Source organism: Malania oleifera, chromosome 6 (genome assembly GCF_029873635.1).
Source record: "Malania oleifera isolate guangnan ecotype guangnan chromosome 6, ASM2987363v1, whole genome shotgun sequence".
In the NCBI taxonomy this organism is placed as follows: Eukaryota; Viridiplantae; Streptophyta; class Magnoliopsida; order Santalales; family Ximeniaceae; genus Malania; species Malania oleifera.
Window position 1 is genome coordinate 66,786,183 of NC_080422.1, and position 25,297 is coordinate 66,811,479.

A 25,297-nucleotide genomic window follows, 5' to 3' on the forward strand; every position below is an offset into this window, starting at 1 on the left:
TTGCACATGCATAAACCAACATTGAAATTTTAAATTTTACATGCTAATGACATAATACAAACATGCCAAGCAAGTATATATAAACAAGAAATATGATATAATAAATATCCAGCTATTATGGTCAAGCAGTTTGCATCATAACACCGTGAATCCCTATTTGCCATTACGCAGTGTCGGGGCTCGGCGGGGCCCCAGGGCAGCACCCCTGGCAGGGTTCAACCTCCCCGATCAGGTCACGGGTTAAATTCAAATTCAAATTCAAAAACAAATTTAAATTCAAATTCAAATTTAAATTCAAATTCATAAAAGGAACGAAAAACTTTATCATCGTTCTAGGGTTTTTCCTATTTTTCGCCACTGCTATACACACGTCGCAATTGTGCCTCCTTCTCCGATGAAGCTGCATTAGATTACAAAATGCTACGCCTCCATAACTGGAGTTCACATGCTACGAATCTTGTAATAAACAATCTCAATCACAAAGCACGTGATGAAGCTACATCATATTACAAAATCCTATGCCTCCATAATCGGAGCTCACATGCTACGAATCTTGTAATAAACAATCGAAATCACAAAACATATATACATGTGATCATAATTTCCAGACAGAACGCTACAAAACAGAGGTTAGTGCATACACACGTTCTATTCCAAGCATGCATCGATTTGATTTTTGAAAAACACGGTATTATTATCCATATACAGTATCAACCGAGGCTCTGATACCAATTGAAAAGACTTGCGGAATAGCCCTAAGATCTTGTTGTAATACATACGAATAACAAAAAAAATTTATCAGATCAGCAATCCCTAATTATGTGCTTAGGTTTATACCTGTGAGATCTGTCTGGCTTGATCTTGAATCTGTAAGTATGAAAACGAGCTCTTGAAGATGACCATGAATCTTCTACTGTATTCCTTGAACACGCCTTGCCCTTGAGAGAGTGGGCTCATAAGCGGCTGCTAGGATTTTCTTCTCTCACGAAAACGCTTGCCTCTGTGAGAGTTTGCTCATCCCCCTATTTGTTGAATGGAGCGTGTGTATATAGGTTATAGTAGGGACCTCTGGGCAAAAATATGACTAGGGCTTCCCACGTAATTAAGAGTTCCTAATCCAACCCGAATTCATCCTTAATTACATTAATTATAATTCATACCACTAAATAATTATAATCACACTCCCTGTCATATTCGAAATTAAATTTTGAGCTTCTATTATTAAATGCTTATTTATCTCCCCACGTAAAGATTACATATACCCGTCTATTAAATTAAATTACTAAAAATTTAATTAATTGACATATTAATTTCTTGAGACCTTCCACTTAACTTATTTGATGTACTAGATTCAAAATCCACCTGCAAGGTTTGACACAATCAAAACTTATAAGCTTCCTCAAGGGGGTATCATCAATACCAATACCGGGACGTGGATTCCATCAATAATTAATGTTCACCATACACATAATGTCATCACCCAACTCACTGAGTATTTTGACCCATAAAGAATCTCACTCTTCTATGAATCAAAGTAATAAACACTATATGCACGTGTCCAATAATCATATTAGGATTAAGAGCATAAACACTCATAATAACTATCAGGTATTAATTATTTTATATAGTCAGTATAAAAAAAATTACCCCAAGATGGTCATGTTCAATACACACAAAGTGTACTAGCACAAAGAGTTAGAACTATACCATTCCCAATAGTCAAGATAGATCTATTAAAACCTTGTACTACAGTCCTACCAATGGTGTTTCCAATTTCATTTAAGACTGTGAATAATAAACTTATATTTTATAAAAATCGATGATCTAATCTTCTGTGTATAAGTCGTACTTTACATATTAGATCTCCTACTATATAGAATAAAAGACACACATGCGTAATCATTAAATAACTAAAATTCAACATATATTACTCATAAAGATTTTTATTAAAATGAAATAATTGAAGCTATTAATAAATATTAAAATTGATTTCATAAAACGTGTCTTTCTATATATAACATCTCTTGATATGACCCAATGAATCATCCTTTTGGTGAGGCCTGGGATATGACATGATTCTGGACAAATGTCTAGATATGACCCTTCTGAGTAGTCCGCTCAGTCTAGCCTGTGATATGATGACACTTGGACTATCATCTGAATCGTTCATCTGTCAAAGATCTCGTCCTCCTTTAGAGATCTTTCAAAGCACTAATGATTTCTTCATTGTGCTTCTTTCACTAACTCTACAAGTACGATCTGAAAATCACTCTTCATAGCTTGGGTTGAAGAAAGATGATGCTCCCAATTTTTAATTTGATTAATCATCTTCTTTGCTCTAATCGCAAATTCCACTAAATTTGCTTCTTTGAACTTCTAGAGATATTTTTCTTCAATAGCAATCAAAATTTCATGATCTGAGAAAAATATACAATCTAAAGCTATTCTAGCGTCGAGAAGATAAATTCACCACAAATTCTGAACCAAATCATAGAATTTTCTTTGTTTCTAAAAATCTTCCCAGTCTAGTTCTTCTTCATGAAAATATGAGACTGCTTTGTCTTTCCAATCTTCTGGAAAAAGGTTTCAAAACAAAACTTTTTCTAATTTCAACTCAATTGGCTCAATGTAGCTACTCCACCATAACTGTCCTAGATTAGTGAAGTTTAGCACATGTTTTACCATTGCTGGCAGGAAATCAAAAGCTTGTCTTGTCTTGCTGAAACCAGAAAACAAGACTTCTCCTGTTCTTAAGGCCTTTTGTACTGCAATTAGAAGTTCAGGGTTTATATTCCTGGGTATGTGTAATTTTGGCATACACAAACCACTTCTCATCCAAAACTGCTTAAACTCTGGATACTCTAAAACATTTACTATTGGTCTGGTAGTAAAGTCGTATTTCTTCAGCTAAATATCAACTTTGAGTTTAATATGTTGCTGAATGAGTTAGGATGCACTCTCCCTGTTAACAATCCTGAATCTTTCTGAAATAATGGTTTCAAATTCTTCCAATATCTCTACCACTTCTCTAAGATTAACTGAAAAAATGTATTTTCTATACTTGGTAGGTTATTGATTATCCCTTCTAGCAAATTTCTCTTTTCCTTTGTGATTTATGGAGTTCTTCCTAGAAAATCTTCGATAACAAAATCAACTTCGATTGTTTCTCTATCCTTTCTAGATTCTGAAACATTTCTGTTGATTGCAGCTAAGTCATTTCTCTATCTGCCTTCTCCTTTTACCTTCTTGGTTCTAGGGTTCTGGACACACCAGGTGCTGTAATGTCCTTACTGATTGCTGAAGAAACACTAAATATGACTTTTGTCACTAGGCTTATCATCCTTTCTAAACGAGCTACCCTTCTTCATTGGTTCTGTTCCAAAATTGGAACTGGTCATTCTCTCTTCTGGGAAACACTTCTTTTTTCTTTACTACTTCATTCTCCCTTTCTGGAGTTGAAAGTTATGTGCTTTTTTTGTTAGGACGAGATCTTTGACAGATGAACGGTTCAGATGATAGTCCAGGTGTCATCATATCCTAGGCCAGACTGAGCAGACTACTTAGAAAGGTCATATCCATACATTTGTCTAGAATCATGTCATATCCCAGGCCTTGCCGAAAGGACGATTTTTCGGGTCATAACTTTTGTTGTTTAGTCAAAAGTTACTTTATTAAAGTTGTCGGTAGTTTGTTTTATTTGAAGGTGAGTCAGCAAGCATGTGCTGTCCCCTCTTTCTTTTCTTTTTTAAGGTAAGTGAGTCAGCAAAGCATGTGTTGTCCTTTCCTTTATCCTTTTAGCTTTTTCTTTACATCAGACATATGCTTTTAAGAAAGCAAGTTGTGCTTATCCATTAGTAGTCGCTTACCTATATAAAGGAGCTCCGACCCTTGTGTTTAGAGAGGGAAAATTAAGAAACATTAACACAAGTCTATTTAGTTCAAGCGATCTCTCTCATTTTGGGTCTTTCTTTCTATTCTAAACACTATTGTGTGAAGGTTGAAACTCTAAGGAAGCCCAAGGAAGCTCATTGGAAGGAGCGTTCGTAGAGGTTCCATTTAGACACCAAACATCATAGTGGGATACGAAAGACTACCTGACACAACTTCATGTAGGGTTTGAGAGAAGGATCAGGAAGAAGTAATAAACTTTTATTAATTAATTTTCCTTTCCCCTTTGTCACTTTAGTCTCAGAATTGAGTCCAGATAGGGATTCGCAAGAAATTGAATAAATGCTCTCATCATATGAGTCTATTTCCTCTACCCAAATTGGTTCATAAAGAAGTTCTGAAGAGTTCTCCATCAAGATACTCTTGAGGTTACCCTTCCTTTTCTCGACTTTTGGACAATTATTAGCTGTATGTCCCTTTTTGCCACAAAACCAACAACAGTCACAATTCTCTAAAGTTTTTCCTTGCGAACATTTAGGATATCGTTTATATTTCTTCTTGAATGATTCCTTGACATCTTCTCTAACCCTACTAGGTCTAAGATATCTTTTCTCTAGGTTTTTCTGCCCTTTTCTAGAGCTCTTTCTTTTTCCGTATTTCTTCCAAGTCTTTCCTTTGACTTTGAATGTTTTCTTCTTATGGCATATTCCTCCTGCACAACTAGTTTCTACTCATTCTAAGAACCTAGTTGTTGACCTTATAGGTCACGCCCTGGTTTTGATAATGACAAATACTCTTGTATTTAATACATATCTAGTTCATGTGTAGGTCCATATTAGCAGATCATTAATGGCACGTGAAAGCTCAAAGCTTGAAGACAAATTCATACTCTTGATTGTAATATTTTTGTAGTGAAATTTATCTGTAATAGTAATTAGGGTATTCGGTTTGTAATAAGCACACACATCACATGCATGGTTTATTTTGTAAGCTCAAACCAAATGCGAACTTAAAATGACCTTAGAATGACCTTAGGGTTTTCCCTTTGGTCGACTGACACTGGACTTCTTCGGTGTCTTCAAATTGGACCTCAAGTGACCCTAGGACTTCACATTTACACATATGTTTGATAGGCACTTCTTTAGGGTTTGTACATTTCGATATTGGACTGAAATGCACACATGGTGCACTTTCAGTCGACCAACACAGTCAGTTCATTTTGGCCTGGTCGACCGAAACCTCCCTGGGTCAAAAGTTTGACCACCTGGTCGACCGAACCAGGTTGTTCAAAGAGACCTGGTCGAAAAACCCTCCATGGTTAACATTTTGACCATCTGGTCGACCGAGCACTTTTGTTCTCTAACAACCTGGTCGACCAGAGGGTCCTCGGGAGAAATCCCAGTGGTCTGGTCGATCGAACCAGCCAGTTCAGAATGGCCTGGTCGACCGACCTATAAATTGAGAAATCGCCCTCTCCTCTGGTCGACCACAGGAGGCACTTATTCAACACTCTCCTAGAATTGATGAACCATATTATACTTGGTCGACAAAAAAGAGAAAAACACATTTCTGGTCGACCAGACCTCTCCGGGTTTTGCCCTGATTTTTTTACCACCGTTAATCTTTTTTAAAGGGTTTAAAAATGTCTTAAACATCATTAAATGTTTCTAACAAATCCTGATAGGCCCCAACGTCAAATTTCATATGTCTATCTAACTCCTTATTTGAAAAATCAGAATCAATTAGCAAAACCAAAATCACATTTCTCTCTCTCGCTAATACTTCATTGCTCATACTAATCCCAAATCGACTCAAACTTACCTACTTCATCTCAGTATCAGTTGTAAGTGTATTTGAGTTTCTGGGCTTGGGTTTGCTCTCTCATTCTTGATTGTTTGAATCAATTTTCCTCGGAGCATTACTTTAAGTATTCTTAGGGGGGGCGTTTACTCAACCTATCCTAGAAGACGTTTCTGAACTCTAAGTAGTTTGCATTCCGCATTGCAAGTCTCGAAGTTTGATTTGTTTTGGCTTGCAAAAATATTTTCAAACGTACTCAAATATCTCGTACTATTCATATCAATATATTTGTGAAAAGATATTTGTGTGTTATATATTAATCTTTGTGGAAATATCCATTCAAGTCTACATCATTTGTTGAAATACAAAGATTACATATATCTTGCAAACCAAGGATATACACTATTCACGTGATTGACATATTCTGCTATTTGGGATATTTGAATATTTCATGATATCTTTATTGGCTGCCTTATTGAGAAATCTAGAATACAAAGATTGCTTGTTGAACACTCCTCCACCGTACTATAAACACGGATGAAATTATTTGAGAGTTGAACTACTTAGATCACACTGAGCTTACATTATTAAATCATTTGTGGTGTTTGTGATTATGCGCATTTGTGGTACAAATCTGCTTTACGTAAAAGCACCCTTATACTGTACCTTTTGTTTGTATATCTAAGAGATTCTAGGCGTGGTTTGAGGGGGTGGTAATCTAGCCCGATAAGGATTGGTGTAAAGGTTGAGGTCAGCCATGTACTAATTGATCTAGTTAAGGTTGAGGTCAGCCTTGTGCTAATTGACCTGGTAAAGGTTGAGGTTAGCCCTGTACTAATTGACCTAGTTAAGGTTGAGGTCAGCCCTGTGATAATTTGACCTGATTTGTATAGGTGCTGCTTCACCCGTTTAAGTGAGCAAGTTATTGCGATAATCCTTGTGCTAGTTAGCCAAGGAGGGGACGTAGGCAGTTGGCCAAACCTCGATAACATATCTGTGTGTCATCCTTATCTTTATTGCTTTCTATGCTTGTGTAATTGATTTAAACTGCTTTATTTAATTTTGATATTACTTTGCACTAGATTGACCATAAGCATTGTGACATACTGATGTTAGGGACAAAAAAGGGGAGGTAAACAAAGAGAAACAAAAAACAAAAAAAAAGAGCAAAAAAAACAAAGAAGAGAAAAGAAAAAAAAGAACAAAAAAAACAAAAAAAAAAAAAAAAAAAAGAAAAAAAAGAGAAAAAGAAAACACAAGAGGGAAGAAAAAGTGTAAAAGCAGAACAAAAAAAGGGGCAGGCACCTTCTTCCCCTCGGTTTTCGTAGATGTTAAAATAACCAATTCATCACCCCACCCCCCTCTTGGCTCACGCAAAGCTCACACTATTTGTCTCTATTTACAACACAAACAGCCACTCTCTCCTTGCTACCCCACTTGTCTTGGGACAACAATCTGGATTCATGTAACGCATGTTTCTTACATCCTGAAACATATGCCGCTACATACAGTAAAGTCTTATCATTTGTCTTACTATTTCAGCTCTGACTCCAAGAGTATCTAATACTTCTGTATCTCTCTCTAGTCTCTGCTTAACAGCTTGTTTTACCACTTGTGGCCAATTGTCGGGTAATTTATTGATAAAGACTTCTTTTGCGTATGCTTGATTTTGTGGTCCAAGCTTATAATACCAATATTGAAATTCACAAAGAAACTCTTCAAAGTAACACATGTCACAAATATTGGGAGATACTTCAAAGGATAAAGCACTAGAACTAGTCTCTCTAGCAGAAGATGAATCTCCCTACAATCTTAGGCTAAGTCAACTAAGACCAGCTATGATGAGAGCAATAAATAAAGCACCAAAACTAGTCTTTCTAGCAGGAGAAGAAGGAGATCTAGTGAAAACTGCAGAAACTGAAATTCCTTTAGAAAGTAGGGATTGGCAGGAATGGAGGATGCCTCGAGCTAGTAAATAGGAGGCCGAACATACCAGACTCATGGATTACCTTACAAAATAGACTATTAAAGGTAAAAAAAAATCCAAGAAGGGTAACGACAGAAGTATCTAGTACGGATGCAGGAACATATATAGTTCCATTACTCACCGCACAAGAAGTCTAGAGAGCAATGGATAAAACGGAAAGATATGTCCACTATGGAATTATCTAGGTAGGGATAGATCCATTGGTAAAGAAAGGGCAAGATCTTCCTATCCTTATTGCAGTTATGGATGGAAGTATCAGTAATTTTGGTAGGTCCTTACTAGGAGGAGTAAGTGCTAACTTACATTTAGGAGCAGCTTGGATAAAAGTTATACTAGATTTACATATAGATCTTCAATACAAGAGTGTGGAGAAAACTCTATTGATTAGAGGTAATACGCGAGAATGGCAGAATATGTTAAAATTTAGCCCAAATATGAGGTGCATCAGACTTATTGCCAGATTATATTTAAAGTTCTATAATACGGGGAAACCAACCCTTAGAAGGGGAGTTAGTAGATTCACTCTGTGATACCCCATGGATGAAAGGCTTAAAACACTAGATGTTACTACCCATATCAACAGTGCCCTTTCTTTGGGAGCTTTCCCATAGACCTCCACATTAAGCGGGCTTGACTTGGAGCAATCTTGGAATGGGTAACCTCTGGAATTTTCTCAGGAAGTGTGTGAGTGAGGATAAAACACACTGAAAAGGACCCGTGTTGGTTTGTGAGGCCAGTCATTAGTCGATAAGGCCCTGCCCCCCCCTATTGTCTAGCCAAGTGGAGGGAGGAGCGAGGCATGCCGCCTTGGCAACCCAGTTGGGTCGTTAAAAATGGTATCAGGCCAACACCCACCGGAAGTTGAATGAATGAGATTCACATCAAATAAACCTGGGCTAGTGGAAATGATATATTAATTCGTAACGGGAATGTTTGCATGTTCTATAAGTGGGGGATAGTGATAACAATGCAAAAAACAGCATAGAATGAAAGGCTTAAAGTGAAAACAGATTATATACTACCCATAATCAACACTGTGCACCTCTTTTTTTTTTGGGAGCTTTCCCATAAGAACTTCACAAGTTAGTCGTGCTTGACTTAGATCAATCTTGAGATGGGTGACCTCACGGGAAATTTTCTCAGAAAATTGAAAAAAAAAAGTTACTAAATGAGGACAAACACACTGTAAAGACACGGCTGGTTTGTGGGGCCAATCATTAGTCTGATAAAAAAAAAAAATGGCCCGCCCCCTATTGCAGATCCAAGTGGAGAAGGGAAGAAAAAAAAAAAAGAGAAAAAAAAAAAAAAAAAAACGCAGTGTATCCCGATATAATGCAGATGTAGGATAGTGGAATAGAGCGTTACACACTCAACTCTTCAAAACAAATCAACTGACTCTGGTCGAGGGATAACAAACCAGGGTTGTAATCCGGAGCACCAGTTGGCATAGATTTGGGTAACCCCAAGACAGAATAAAGATTGAAAAATATTTTAATAAATAAAACGAGTCATTCCAAGCAGAGTCCACTAGTTACCAGTTATAACAGAATTAATCAAATCAAGTGACATTATAACTCCTCAGGAGTGTATCTAGAGAGGAAAGATTGTATTCGAAATTAAATTTGAAGACTATAACGCATCTAATAAAGAAGAACTTCAAGCAATAAAAGGATAATTGGTCAGCGAAGCATAAGAATCCCTATTTACGTAGATAAAGATGAAGACCAATCTCATATAGCATATATGGGAACATCCATTTTAAGTGCCCAAATCGAAGAATGAGCAACATTAGTAAACATTTCTATTAGTAAGGTAGAATGTACAGCCCTTATCGATATTGGATGTACGTGGTCTTGTACGAGATTAGATTTCCAAAAGTGACTTGGGAATCAGAAAATCTTTGTGTTATACTTGGTAACAATTCATCACTCCAGATAGGAGAGGTTGCCAAAAATGTGAAAATTAGGATGAATGACAAAGATTGTGAGGAACGAGTTCGTTGCTTGATTCTAGAATTACCAGATAATTTTATTTTGGGAAGTAGATTCGTTAGAAAATATCAGTCATTTACGATATTTTCAAATGGAATAATCCTAGACAACCATTTCATTCCTAAATCCTCAAATACTATTATAAAGAATTATATGATAGTCAAGGAAGGAAAATCGGAAGAAAAATCTAATTATCAAGAGAAACTTGATAACTGGAAAGAACTGGTTTTAGGAAGTATCCTAAAGGTAAATTAGTCAGAAGAAGAAGAAAGTAAACTTGAAGAAATCAAGAAGATGCTTTCAGAAAATTGGTTGGAGAATCAGCAGGCATTATGGTGGAAGGCCATGCCAAAAGCTGATATTGTGTTTAAACATCCTGATACAATTATCAGGAGTAAAGAGATTAGTTATCCAAATAAAATAATAAGGGAATTTGATAAACAAATTCCAGAATTATTAAATTTGGGACTAATTAGAAACAGTACGAGTGAGCACAGGAGTGTTGCATTCATGGTAACAAATCGTGCTGAGAAGAAACGTGGAAAAGACAGGATGGTTATTGACTATAGAGATTTGAATAGAGAAACAAGAGATGATGAGTATAATTTACCTAATCAAGAGTCTCTTAGAAATAGAATAAGAAGGGAGAAACCCTTAGTTTATTCTAAATTCGATCTCAAGTCAGGATATAGGCAGATAAAGGTCAAAGAAGGAGCAGTAACTTTTACAACCTTCACTATGCCGATTCGAATGGCTAGTTATGCCATTTGGATTGAAGAATGCCCCATGAATATTCCAGAGAAGGATGAATAAAGCGTTTGAAGGAATGACTAGATTTGTTGCAGTTTATATTGATGATGTTATAGTATTTAGTAAAAATACTAGGGACCACTTAGAACATTTAAGGGAGGTGGCACAAGTGTTTAGAAATGAAGGAATGGTTCTTTTAAAAAAAAAAAACCATTTGGATGTAAGTTCAGATTGAATTTTAGGTTTAAAAATGTGAGGTAGTGAAGAAGAGCTTCAACCACATATCACAAAAGGCTATGCGAATTTCCTAATGAATTCAAAGATAGAAGTCAGTATTAGTGTTTTCTAGGAGTATTTAATTACATTAGAAAATTCATAAAAAAAATTTGGCAGGAAAAGGCAGCACCAATTCAGAAAAACGTTTCAGTAAAGAATTCTTAGAATTGGACTTCAAACGATACTGAAGTAGCAAAATCCTTAAAAGAAGAAGTCAAGAATTTGCCAAAGTTAGAATACTCAGACGATATAAAATTGGATATAATTCTAGAAACTGATGCTTCAGATATAGCATGAGGATGTGTTTTAAAAATAAAAAAGATTGATAAAATAGAACACCTCAATAGATATTGGTGTGAGTGTTTTAATGGAACATAACTGAACTACCCAGTTCATGAAAAAGAATTATTGGTAGTCTTTAAAAGAATTATGATCAATCAACTTTTCTTGGGTAAACTATTTATTGTTAGAACATATAGTTCCTATGTAAAGCACTTCATGGGAATTAAGTTAAAACGATGTATTCAAGTAAGATTGGTTAGATGGAGAAATGAATTTCAATATTATTCTTTTAATATAGAACATATTAAGAGAAAGAATAATGTTATTACTGATATTCTAACCAGATATTTGAACTTTTGCAGATCTAATGGCAAGCAGTAGCAGTCATTCCAAATGTCTAATTTGTTAAAAAAGGTATAAGGTAATAGATTGCCCAGTTGTCTGATTTGTTAACAAATAGAAGTAGATAATTTTCAATTCTAGAAAGGAAGAAAGAAGTAGTAAAGAAAAAAGAAATATTTTTCAGAAGAGATAATGTCGAGTTCTAGTTCTCCCACGAGCTGACGCTAAATATAGCATCAATACATATTGCTCCTATCATTAATAGGTTAGGGATGGCAATTATATTCCCATAGGCTGGAGTGAAAAGTCCCGAAGCACTAGAAATCCTTCAATGATTGGGTTGGCAATGACTTTCTAGTTGGAACGCCCACTCGTGGCGATCAAATGCAATCAACAAAGAAACATATGAGCAATTTATTTTGGAGGTGGCTCCAACCCATTGTACCGCACAGTGCACATAACTAGCTAGCTCCAGAATCCTCTCTGCTCACTGCAAATGTAATAAAAGGAACATGCGCACCATTGAAAAGCTGCACACTAATAAATCATAGAATATAATGCATCCACTCAACCTCCACTACTAGACGTGGTGAGTGGGGATCAGGTGGGCAGGTCGGCGTTCGACGTTTATATACGTGTCCTCATCCCCATATTCCTTTCCATCTCCATAGGCCTTCTCCGCCACAAGCTAGCTAGCCTCTGTCCAGCCTAAATTTTTGAATAAATTATCTATACACATGAACTCCATCATCACTGCTTCCACTTCCTATTGTCTCTACAGTTTGCAGACACGTTTTTGGCTCTGCATGCCGATCCCACTTTATCCAAACCATATAAATACCTCACTAGTCTTCCTTTTTCTCTCACACAAACCGCAGTTCTCACGTCCACGAGTTCAGATTTACGCAGCTGCATTACTTTGCTCTGTAAATCAAAGGAAGCAAGAATGGGTGGTTTGAGCTCTGTTGCTCTTCTTGTTTTGGTGCTTGTTTCGTCTGCAATGGTGTCGGAGAGTCGGGTGGCTAGGAAGGACTTGGGTCTGGACCTTGGTGGCGTGGGCATTGGGGCTGGAGCGGGGCTGGGCTTGGGCTTGGGCTTGGGTGGCAGTGGCTCAGGTTCCGGGTCTGGATCTGGATCCGGATCCGGGTCTAGTTCGGGGTCTGGTTCGGCTTCTGCGTCCGGTTCGGGTTCTGGATCTGGTTCGGGTTCGGAAGCAGGATCCTACGCAGGGTCTCGAGCTGGATCAGGGTCTGGAAGCAATCTAGGAGGTGGGCAAGGGTACGGGTCTGGCCAAGGCCGTGGGCAAGGGTCGGGCTCGGGATACGGTGAGGGGCATGGCGAGGGATCCGGGAGGGGAAGCGGTTCCGGGAATGGCTCTGGGTACGGCGAAGGCTATGGCTCGGGTTATGGCCGTGGAGGTGGCAACTAGAAGCATTGATTATTGGTGGGGGATGATCTAAGAGGGGGTTATTTGTCATGTGTGATGTCGAATAAAGAACTGGTGTTATGTTTTCTGTTCTATGTAGTTTAATTTCCGATCCATTTGCATGCCTAGATTTTACAAATATCATCAATGTAAGAAAGTTTATTTCCTTGGTGCCTGCAGCCTAGTTGAGTTGGTATTTCATGATGTGTTTTTGTTTCCACTCGTGTGGTTCAACGTTTATTCAAGTTTAGATTTGTTGCTTTACATATTGACCAAATCTGCCATAAAAGAGCTCAGATGACTGCGTTAGTTTAAAATTCACGTGGTAGCGCCAATCTGGGTTCATCTCTCTCTCTCTCTCTCTCTCTCTCTCTCTCTCTCTCTCATATATATATCTCACAATATTTTAGAGAAGTGTTCAAAATAATGAGAAATAATAATATTATAAGTTGGATGAAGTTGCTATTGGCCTATTATTTGCTTAGGTACGGTTAGTTTACCTAATTACTACTCATTGATTGATATCTAGACCAATCTTAAGCCAATAAACCAATAGCCCAAATCTGTTTTTATTAGAGTTGAGATTAGAAGTTCAGTTATGTGAAGAAAAAGTACCAACATTCCCTACACACTTGTAATGATAGCTAATTAATCATGAATTATCCGTAAATTGAATCTAATGATTTTAATTAACTCCTTTAAAATAAATAAAATAAATAAATAAATAAATAAATAAAAATCTAAATAAAAAATAAAAAATAAAGTTTGATTTAGGAATATCCAATAAGCCCTATTGTTGGTCTAACAAGGTTTAATCTCGTCTTGATGATAACAAATTAAGGGTACTTAACATGGTTGTTTAAGTAAATTTCAAGGCTTCGAAAGATACTTATGAGATCAAGTTCAAGCGTTTGAAGAGAATGAATGAAGCTTGTGCTTAAAGCCATGAGTAATGATGAAGTTAAAGCATATTGAAGAAAAAGTTTAAGTTAAACATAGAATGAAAGTTTAAGCATGAAGACTTAGTGCGTAGAAAGTTTTATTTTATAAATGTCTCATGTAAGTACTTCACAATTTCAATATTGATGCTTGGAATTCTTAGGAAATATCATTGACTAGGGCAACTGGATGAGAAGATTCACCTTGTGTGAATGACTGCCCTATATCTTGCATGAGATTTGACTTACTTTGCTTGGGCGATTGTATGCATTTACACAAGATGTGTCCAAGTTTTCAATTGGTGACTTCCAAAATGCAGGAGGTCTTATCCTATCATCCTTTATAGATGTGTATGAAAATTATACAAATACTATTTTTTTTGTTAAGAACGATAACTTTTTTAAAGGGAAGACAAACAAGAAGCTTAAAACCTCCTGAACAACAAAGAAGAACAAAGAGATTGAGAGGTGGGGAAAATCACCCTCCTAAATCATAAAAAATACATGAAAACTCTTCCCAATCCAGATGGGACAAAAGGGAGGTGGACTTACTCCAAAGATATAAATTTGACAAACATTTATCATATACTTTCACAGCTGTGGAGTAATTGTCTTTGAAAATTCTTTCATTCCTTTCCTTCAAAATTTCCTAACTGATGATTGTCGGAATAACTGCTTTCAACCTTTTGACAAACACTTTGAGATTTGAGAAATTCCATGCTAAAAATATTGATTTCAAGGTGTTTGACATGATCAAATGCTTGCTAGTTTTCTAACACACAAAAGCCCAAATATGCTGGCTAAAACAACAATGTATAAAAATGTCGTCAACTCCTTCGCTTTCCTTTTTGCATAATACACACATAGATGCCATCCTCCAACCTATTTTATTTTTTTTGCAATTTTTCAATTGTAATAATTCTATTATTGATAGCGAGCCAGCAGAAGACACTTACCTTTGAAGGGATGAAAGAGTTCCATAGCTGAATGTATGGAATTCGAAAAATGTTGCAATTGTTCCTACTTGCTAGTTGATTGTAGAGGCTAGATATTGTGAATGTTTGAGAAGCAATGAGGGTCCAAGAACACAAATCTTTTTTTCCCTTATTCATGCTGGCATTGTAAAGCAATTTGAATAACTCAAAAACTTTATTGATCTCCATACCCCTCATGTTTCTTTCGAATGTTAGATCCCAAAAAGGATTGTTATTATGCAATTTCAATAAATCGGCCACCTTAGCATCCTTTTGACAAGCCACCTAGAAAGGTTCGGAAAGAGTTCCCAAAGGGTGGCTTTTGTAGCCCAATTATCCAAGAAAAAAAATTGTTTTGCTCCCATCTCCAACATTAATCTTCATATGTTCCCAAATGGTGGATTTAAGTTTGTTGAATTTTTTCCAAAGACCCCAACATGTGCCTCTTGCCAATATTCTTTGGGTACCAATCTGCAATGTCGTATTTGTGCTTGATGCTGATCACCGCCTTCCAAATAGCATCGTCTTCCCTGCTATACCTCCATATCCATTTCCCTATGAGAGCTTTATTTATGTTCTCTAATTGTTTGATTCCCAGTCCACCTTGCTTTTTTTATTGAGTAATTGTGCTCCATTTGGTGTGGGGATATTTGAAGCTTTCATATGTTCCCCTCCACAAGATGTTTCTTTGAATTCTTTCTATAGCCTAAACCACTTTTTTTGGAATGGGAAACATAAACATATAGTAAAAGGGTTGGAAGTTAGAAAGCAAGGAGTTTAAAAGGGTTAGTCTACCTCCTAAAGAAAGGAACTTTGATTTCTAGGTGACCGGCTTCCTCTCCATATTTTCCACCACTGGGTCCCAAATGTGTGTTGAGGTTGATTTGACTCCAAGTGGGAGACCCAAATATGATGTTGGGAAGGAATCCAATTTGCACTGAAGGATTCTAGCCTTTTGCTCTGCACCTTCAACTCCTCCAATTGGGAAGATGCAACTCTTAGACAAGTAAACTTTAAGGGCCGCAACTACCTTAAAACAAAGAACTATAGCCCATAAATTTTTGATTTCTGAAGAGGAGTTTCCAAAGAAGACCAATGTATCATCTACAAAAAGAAGGAGAGATAATGTGGTAGAATGAGATGGGTTATGAAGAATAACTCCCTTCAATATATCGATAGCCAAGCCTCTATTAATCATCTAAGAAAAAGCTTATGTTAGAATTGGTGTACTCCCAAGAGGGGGGGTGAATTGGAACTTTAAACTTTTTTCCTAGGTTGAAGTAGATGTCAGCTGATTATTACAACCTAGGGTCTTTCTATCCAGTTCCTAATACGCCGATAAATATAATATGTGGAAATTTAAATCAAGCGCGTCATTCACATAACAACATACATGTGCAGTAAATATAAAGTGTGACAATATACACAAACACACGATATGTTATCGGGGTTCGGCTAACTGTGCCTACGTCCCCACCTCTAGCTCGCAAGCCCGAGAATTCTACTAATAGCTCGCTTAAGGATGGAGCGACACCAATTACAACCAGGTCAATTAGCACAGGGCTGACCTCAACCTTAACTAGGTCAATTAGCAGGGCTGACCTCAACTTACACGCCTTAACAGGATGGCACCTAACTTTCCTAACCAGCGCCAATCCGGGACTATTCCAGGGCTAGTCTCCCTCTTTAGGCCTGTGCCTGGAAATACAACAGATATGTATTACAATCAAATAGTACAGTGATTGTGCTTTCGTGTAAAGCAAATATGTACTCAAATACACGCAATTACATACACCACAATATGATTTAATATGTAAGCTCAGTGTGGTACAATATTTCAACTCTCAGATATATATATTTACTATTAGTGTAATAAGTGCGTGAGAGTATCAATCAAACAATCTTTGTATCACAAGAGTTCAGCCAATAAGTTCACACAAAAATGTCATGTTTCAAATTTATCAATTAGCAGGATGTCTCAAGCATGTAAATATCAAATAATGTATATGCTTGGTTTGCAAAAGATGTGTAATCTTTGTATTTCGCAAATAATATATGAGTGAATGAATGTTGCAACAAAATCACTATCTCATAAACAAATATCTCTTTAATTATATTTTTTAATATAAAGCTCAATAGATATTTGAAAGTGATTATGAAAAGATTTTACAACCAAAATACTATACGATCTTCTCAAGATATTGCAGTGAATATACAACCTCAAAAGATCAAATAAAAGTCTTCTTATGAGAGACTTATGAACAAAGTCCCCTAAGAATACTTAGGTTTAACTCTCAATAAAATTGTATCAACCAAGCAGAACAAGGAGAGTAAACCTTTCTAATCAAGCACTCAATTAACTTATAGAGAGTTTGAGCAATAAGAGAAGGTAAGTATGAGTGGTTGGGGCTTAGGAATGAGTATTATATGATTTGGAAATTTCAGAGAATTTCTCCTACTCAAAGAGGCTAATCTCTTGTTAATTTTCACAAATGATCCCATATATATAGACATGGGAAGAAATATAACCGTTAGGGACGTATTGGACATTATTAGAAAAGTTTAATGACATTTCAAATATTTTAACCCTGTTTAAAAAATGTTTAATTGCGGTAAAAATCAAGGCAACCCGTGAGGTCCAGTCGACTAGAACAGTTTTAGTTAACCAGATCTCATATGGTTCGGTTGATTAGGAGGTTTTTGAACTGAAGGCTCAGTTGACCAAAAGTGGGTGATTTCCCATTTCTCTAAGGTTAGGTCGACCGGGGCAATTTGGACTGACCTGTTTGATCGACCAGACCATTGGGATTTTTCCCGAAGACCCTTAGTCGACCAGGTAGTTGGAGTTCATTTTTGTCTCGGTCGACCAGATGGTCAAACATTTGACCCCAGGGGGTTTCGGTCGACTAGGAGTTTTGAACTATAATGGTTTGGTCAACCGGGACCTTGGTCAACTGTTGACTCAGGTCAGTTTCGGTCGACCAAGGCAAAATGAACTGCCTTGGCCGGTCGACCGAAAGTGCACAATGTGTGCATTTCGGTCCTGTTATGCATCACACAAACCCTAATCAAGTGCCTATCAAACATAGGTGCAAATGTGTGTGTCCTAGGGTCATTTATATCCAATTATGAAGACACCGAAAAAGTCCAGTGTCGGTCGACCGAAGGATAAATCCTAAGGTCTTTTCTATGGTCACCTTTAGTTTGTATTTGGTTTGAGCCTACATAATAAATCATGCATGTGTTGTGTGTGCTTATTACAAACCAAATATCCTAATTACTATTACAAACCAATTTCCCTTCTAAATATATATATTACAACTGAAAAACATGAATTGGTCTTCAAGCTTTAAGTTTTGTGCCCATCTTGATCTTAACAATCTTAGTTCCTACACAAAACCTCAAACACCCATTAGATACAATGAGTATTTGTCATAATCAAAACCGGGCATAACCTATAAGGTCAACAACTTCCATTTCAATAACAAAGAGAAAAGGAGATATTGGATCTCCTTGTCTTAGACCCCTTGAGCTCTTGAAGAAACTAGTTTCCTTTCCGTTAACCAATATCGAGAAAGAAGCCGTCGAGATGCACCACTCAATCTAGCTCCTTCAATTTTCTCCAAATCCCATGATCTTGAGGATACTAGTAAGGCATTTGCAATTTACATGATCAAAGGTTTTTTCCATAACAAGTTTGCACACAAAACCTTTACTCTTGTTTTTACAAAGAAAGTTTATCCCCTCGTTTGCTATCAAGACTGCGTCAAGAATCTGTCTTCTTAAAATAAGGCCATTTGCTCCCTGGAAATAAGTAAGGGTAAAACCTCTTTAAGTCTATTCGAAAGAACCTTTGCAAGGATTTTGTAAAAAATACCAACAAGTCTTATTGGTTTGAAATCTTTGATGTTTTCAACTTTGCCCTTTTATGGAATGGTGACAATGAACGTGGTGTTAAGGCTTTTTTCAAATCTTCCTTCGGTGTGAAATTCCTTAAAGGCTTCAATGAAATCTTCCTTTAAAAATCCTCAACATTTCTAAATGAAGGAGGTGGTGAACCTGTCTGGACCAGGTGATTTATCCCCATTCAATGATGCAATGGCTCTCCATATCTAGCATTCTAAGAAGGGACTTCCAAGATCTTCCTTTTGGCGATTTAACAAAAAAAGCAATCCCATCCTTCTTTAATTGAGGCCTCCATCCGTAGGGCTCTTGAAGAAGATCGTGAAAATATTTTGTGATCTCAATATTTATTTCTTCTTGGTTTGTGCATACCTTGTTTTGGATAACCAACCTTGTGATTAGATTCCTCCTCCTATGTAATAAAGACATACTGTGGAAAAAATTAGTATTCTTATCTCTAGATTTCAACCATATTTCTCTTGACTTGATTTTCCATGAATCTTTCTCTCAATCCAGTAATTGAAGGAGCTTTCTGTGTGCTTCCTCTCTCTTGGCTTTGTCTTCTTCACTGAAATGACCATGCTATGCATTTATATTTCAATAATCCACCTCTAATAGCCCTGAGATTTTGAGCTATGACTCAGATGTCTTGTGTTCTTTGCTCTAGTTTTTCAGATGACCCTTCAGGTTCTTCAACTTTTTTGCCAAAACATATGAAGCTGAGCCGTTATAATTCATAGACTTCCACCACTCCTCCATTTTCATATGTAAGTGATCAATCATTGGCCAACTGTTGTCAAATTTGAAAGGGGCTTCTTCCCATTTCATACCCCCACAATCTAGTATGATAGGTTGTGATGAGAAATGCATCGAGTCAAAGCCGTTTGACAAAGATGGGAAAATTTTATCATCTGGTCCATAGAAATGAGGAATCTATCAAGCCTGGACATAATAAGGAAGTCCTGATTATTAGCCCAGGTGAATTCAGCCCCATTAAGCTGTAAATCAATCAACTCCCACTTAGATAAGAAATCAAAGAAATGGCTCATGGGTTTGGAAATTTTACTACAACATGTTCTTTCGTTGGGTAATCTAATCTCGTTGAAGTTGCCATAGATACACCAAGAAAACGGAAAAATTTTCTTCTGACTTGATAATTTGGCCCACAAAGTAGATTTCTCCGATGTACCATGAGGACCATAAACCGCTGTGTGCAGCCATTCCCAACCTGTTAGTGCATTCTAAAAGATAATTGTGATGGAAAACTTGCCTATGATGATTTCCTTGCTTTTAATGTTAGAAGAATTCTGTACCACTAAAATGCCACCAGAAGACCCACTCGAGTTCAAGAATGTGCACTCTTTCTAACTATTTTTGTGGATATAATTCAGTTCATTGTTTCCAATGTTTTCCATTTTTGTTTCCTGAAAACACAAGATATTTGGTTTCCACATTTCCAAGAGCTAAATTCTATTTCTTTTAACCATATTATTATTCAATCCCCTAACATTCCATGAAATAATTTTAGGATTCATGAGGAAACAACTTGCGTATCCATGAAGTTCTTATTCTTCTCAATTATTTTAAATAATCTTCTTAGCTCATCGTTACAATCCTCTTATCTACAACCCACATCTTCACTAACCTCCACTTCTTTATCTATGACCCAATCCATTTCCTTTGTATTGTCTGCATTAAGATTATAGCCGGAGAGATCTACAAATGGTTTCAAATTGCAATTTTGGATATCCCTCATTGTTGCGATGAATCACATTGCAAACATTTGTGTCGCCTATGATTATGAATTCTGGGAATGCTACACATCTTGTCTCCAAGTCTTGTATGTGTTGAGTTCGTGAGATTCTTTGGTGCATGGAACAATGTTTTTCCTCTTCAATATTCACCTTAAAACAAGAATTCCCATCTGCTATGAAGGTTTCTTCCAGAAATTTTTGCATCGCTTTCACTATCTTCACTTTGATTTGTGCTATTTCTCCTAACTAGTCTACATGAGTACAGTCCTCCATTTGACCCCCGCATGTAGCGACCCGAAAATTTTCGTTCAATTTCTCTGATACCACCTGTAATGACCTGGATATTTCATACAACGGAAGACCTTAACAATCAATTACCAGAGTACTAAATCATCCCAATATAACAATATCATCTACTACACCACAAATTACATTCAACTGCTTAAAAATCATTAAAACATAACAAAATAATACAATTCTAAGTAAGACCTTCTATCTCGCCCACACTTTTGCTACACTACTTTGACTACTACTATCCTCCACGTGAATCTGAAAAATGTTAGAATATTTATGAACTGAGACACCTCTCAGTAAAACGGAAAATGTTATCATTAGTATGTGGCAACATGAGTTTAAATATCATAAAACACATTTATTTAGTCAATAATTCAATCTGAGAAATTCACCTATATATATTTATATCTATTTTGATAAAACATTCTTTTCTCAAAACATGTTTAGTTTCAATAGAATACTTCCATGTAAATAATCAACATATATATATATCATCAAGAACCACCCCCGTAGGGTCTCACTGGCTAACATCATGCTTCCCCCCATGATAGGGTTGTGCGGTTCGAAGGCTGGACTTAACCGAGGTTGGTCACCACCAGGTTAAGTCAACTTCCATATATGTCTATAGTAAGATTGGCTTACCTCAACTGGTCCAAACCCAGGGCAGTCAACAACTCTATGCAGGCCCAATTAACTATCAACACCTACGCTACCATCCCAGGTCAGTGTGGTTGCACTCACTCCTTTAATACTGTAGCTACGGTACTGTGCTCTTCACATCAATCATCCACCAGGGTTCTTAATTCATATATATTGCCATTTACACTGTTATATAATATTAATATAACGAACTCTTCATATCCTACCAACGTTATATTGTGGTTTTCACAACAACAGTTTCAAAATCCCATTTTTGATAAATCAGTAAACGACCAATTAATTAAAATTTTGTATAAAAATCATCATTCTCAGTTCTAGTATAAACTAGCAACTAGAAAAACACAACTCAGTATAAAAACTATCATTCTCAAGTTCAGTATAATTCAATGATCAATTAAAACACATTTTAGTATATAATTCTCATTCTCAATTTCACTATAAATCACATATCCTACTTATATCATAATTGGTAGAAACGTCATATTTACTGATCAATCCCTAAAACATCCTTAGGCCACACAAATTTTTGTTTGATAAATTATAATATTATATCCACCCATAAAAATATGAATTTTTGCTAAAACCATCATTTCCCACATGCTTAGATATTTAGAAAAGCATTTATATAATATTCCAAAAATTCCTGATATAACCTATTCCCCTTACCTGCTTACTGAGAGAATTCCCGCAAAGATCCTAAAACCCAAGCCCGCGGCGATTCAGAGATCAAAACCCTGAAATTACATTTCCCCAATTCAATCAACTCAAGCCCAAAATTACAATTATTTTAATATTTCCTACACCCACATGCTCTCAATAACTAATTAAAATTTAAAAATAATTAACGGATATAATTTCATTATCCTTACCCTAGCCTTGGAGTGGTGCCTAGAAAACCCAAATTAAAAGTTTGCTCCGATTAAAATTATGAGAATCGAAGTTAGGACTCCATGGTGGTGTCCAATCGTCAATCTGACTAAAGATTTGAGAAAAAATTGAGGAGAGAGAGAGAGAGAGAGAGAAAGAGAGAGAGAGTTTACCTTATCCCAGAAGTGGTGCCTACGATGTCATAATCACAAATCCACTCCAGTTAAAATGTTGGTGGTCGAGAATGGAACCCAATGGTATTTTCCGTTCTTCAATCGATCGAAAATCGAGAAAGAAATTGAAGAGAGAGAAAAGAAGTTTGAGGAGAGAGAGAGAAATTGAGGGAGAGAGAGCCGTCTGTGAGGGGGGTATGGAACTTAATTTTCAATCCTGAAGCTTTAAACTTTAGGATGTATATATATTACAATATTATAATACTATATTGTATTATATTAATATATTATTATATTATATTAATTAATTAATAATAATTATTTAATTTAATTTAATTTAATAAATTTTTTTTTTGGATCACAACCTTATAATCAAGTATAACTATTTTTGGGATTGTTACACCACAGATTAGTGCAATCGCTTCCAATGGGGCTCGACTTCTCAATTAAATGAAATGGGAAACCTTTTATGTTGATCCATTTGTAACCGCTGGGTTCCTAGGTTTATGGCACATCGTGATTGTTCCATTTTTGTAAACTCAAAGGATTGCCTCGAATGTTCCTTGATCCATCCCACCACACTTCTTTGGTTGTTTGAACACTATCAAAGATGAAGAGAAATCGATTAAAGGTTAATCTTTTGATTTCCAAGTTGCCCTTTAATTTCCAACTGATAATGTTCCATTCCCTTATTTTTTGTATTTCCCACGAGCTGTCTCTGAAATTTCCTATCAAGCATTGTTTGAGAAAATTGATTCTTTTGTTAGAGCTTTGTTTGTCGCCATTCAAGAAAATACTCGACTGTTCAAAGGTGATTCTGCATTCTCCTTTTGTGCAAAAATTTCCCTCTATTAAGACTTGGGCGTAGGTCCTTATTATATCCTAATATAATATCTAATTATTTTGGCTCTATTTTATTCACAACCAAGCCGAAGGTAAATATAGGTTCTCTTATTGTTAAAACTTGATATACATTGTTGGCCCACAACCTAACAGTTTAAACTTTTAGGTAAAGTGGTAATCTAACATGATATCAGAGCTCTAGTTGCCAGGAGATCTTGAGTTCTAATCTTGTCGTCCGTCTTTATTTTGTGGCATTATTTGTCATTTGTTTATCTCTCCACGTGCCATCAGGCTACACGTGTGGGGGCGTGTTAAAACTTGATATGTATTATTGGCCCACAACCTAACAGCTTAAACTTTTAGGTAAAGTGGTAATCTAACACATATCAAAGTTTAGGTGATGTCAAGGAGAGGTAGGTATTGATGGAGCCAATCTGAAGACCAACACCGTCTGAACTTAAAAAGATTCTGCGGTAGAACGTGGCAACGGAGATCCAACAAATCTGATCTATGGCGAGAAAATTATCGTTGTTTAAAAGGAAATCCACTACTGCTAGTGGAAGGTGACGAGGGGCCACTGCACCACCATTACCATAGGCAGGGCCTCGAATGTTGATGCGTGCAACATCTCAGATGATGAGCAACAGAAACCCCCACTTCATGCATCCGCCATTTCCACCACAAACCATTTCACCATGCTCATGCACCCAGCTATCCACATCGCCATTTTCCACAACCACGTGTCATCCTCCTTCCCCACTCCACACGCTCAATCCTTCACGCGTACACTGGTCTTCACCACCTATATATACCCCCATGCACTCTCCCTGTTTTCCTCACCAGCAGAGCACCTCTGATAGCTGTTAGCTATAAAGCTCACCGGAGAAAGACATATATATATATATATTAACAAACTCTTTTTATTTCCTTTCATTTTGCAAGCAGCAAAACAATGGCTATCGTCAAGTGTCTTGCTTTTCTTGCGTTCTTCTTTTTCACCTCATTTATGCTGTGCCAGGGCAGGGTGGCGAGGAAGGACCTAGGTTTGGACCTGGGAAGTGGTGGGGTGGGAATTGGCTTGGGTGCAGGGATTGGGGTTGGATTAGGGGGTGGTGGTGCTGGTTCGGGGTCCGGTTCCGGCTCAGGCTCAGGATCCGGCTCTGTGTCTGGTTCGGGTTCTGGTTCAGGGTCTGGTTCTGGTTCTGGGTCTGGTTCTGGTTCTGGGTCTGGGGCAGGTTCAGAAGCGGGTTCCCACGCTGGTTCCAGAGCTGGTTCAGGGTTAGGCGGTAATGGGTCCGGCGCAGGTTCGGAAGCGGGTTCTTACGCTGGTTCCAGAGCTGGTTCAGGGTCAGGCGGTAATGGGTCCGGCGCAGGTTCGGAAGCGGGTTCTTACGCTGGTTCCAGAGCTGGTTCAGGTTCAGGCGACAATGGGTCCAGCGCAGGTTCGGAAGCGGGTTCTTACGCTGGTTCTAGAGCTGGATCAGGGTCTGGCGGTAGTCAAGGATGAAGGATCGGGTTCGGGATAGGGCGAGGAGTGCGGGCAAGGATCCGGCAGGGGAAGCGGATCGAGTTCGGGTTACAGTGAAGGTTCTGGCCGCGAGTCAGGGCAGTGGGCATGGAAAATAAAAATGTGTGTGTGCGTGTGTGTGTGTGTGTGTTTTTTTTTTTTTTTTATATAAATTGTAGGATGGCCATGCACGTATCGAACATATAGCATAAATAAATAAATTGATGGTGACAAGAAAATTAACCCTCTTCACGTGCCTCTATCCCATAAAAGTTGCCACATGTGTTCAATATTGCTAGTACAGATAATGTTAATTGAACATTAATATGCAAAATATGTACATGACAATTGATTCAAGAAAGGACTTCACTCTAGAGCTTACTTGTTTAGGCACATAAATATGTTCTAATAAATTTTTTAATTAATAGAAATATTTGTAGTAAATTCAAAGTTTTTTAGATTAAAAATGGACACTTGAAATTTCATAATTATGACTTAAAACATTGATATTTAAATGAAAAAAAGTAGAGACTGAACCTATATTAATTATATTAGTTGACTGATTAGTAGAGTAATCAGAAGGAGCATGCACACCATCATGTAAACATATTTAAAAAAATTTAGTTTGTGTATGTTGATAAA

At 37.0% G+C, this 25,297-nt stretch overlaps 2 protein-coding genes across 2 annotated transcripts; both read left to right on the top strand.

The window, feature by feature from the left end:
- The first annotated feature begins 12,184 nt into the window (after positions 1 to 12,184).
- On the top strand, positions 12,185 to 13,006 carry LOC131157976 (glycine-rich cell wall structural protein 2-like). Its single transcript, XM_058112462.1, has one exon. It carries the CDS (start codon positions 12,263 to 12,265, stop codon positions 12,743 to 12,745), a length of 483 nt encoding a protein of 160 aa, XP_057968445.1. The 5' UTR covers positions 12,185 to 12,262; the 3' UTR covers positions 12,746 to 13,006.
- Positions 13,007 to 24,022: 11,016 nt separating this feature from the next.
- On the top strand, positions 24,023 to 24,911 carry LOC131157949 (glycine-rich cell wall structural protein 1.0-like). Its single transcript, XM_058112415.1, has one exon. It carries the CDS (start codon positions 24,101 to 24,103, stop codon positions 24,653 to 24,655), a length of 555 nt encoding a protein of 184 aa, XP_057968398.1. The 5' UTR covers positions 24,023 to 24,100; the 3' UTR covers positions 24,656 to 24,911.
- Positions 24,912 to 25,297: the final 386 nt, after the last annotated feature.

Bases quoted from the DNA above. Each gene is read 5' to 3' on its own strand.
- LOC131157976 (XM_058112462.1), top strand. From the start codon at position 12,263: ATGGGTGGTTTGAGCTCTGTTGCTCTTCTTGTTTTGGTGCTTGTTTCG.
- LOC131157949 (XM_058112415.1), top strand. From the start codon at position 24,101: ATGGCTATCGTCAAGTGTCTTGCTTTTCTTGCGTTCTTCTTTTTCACC.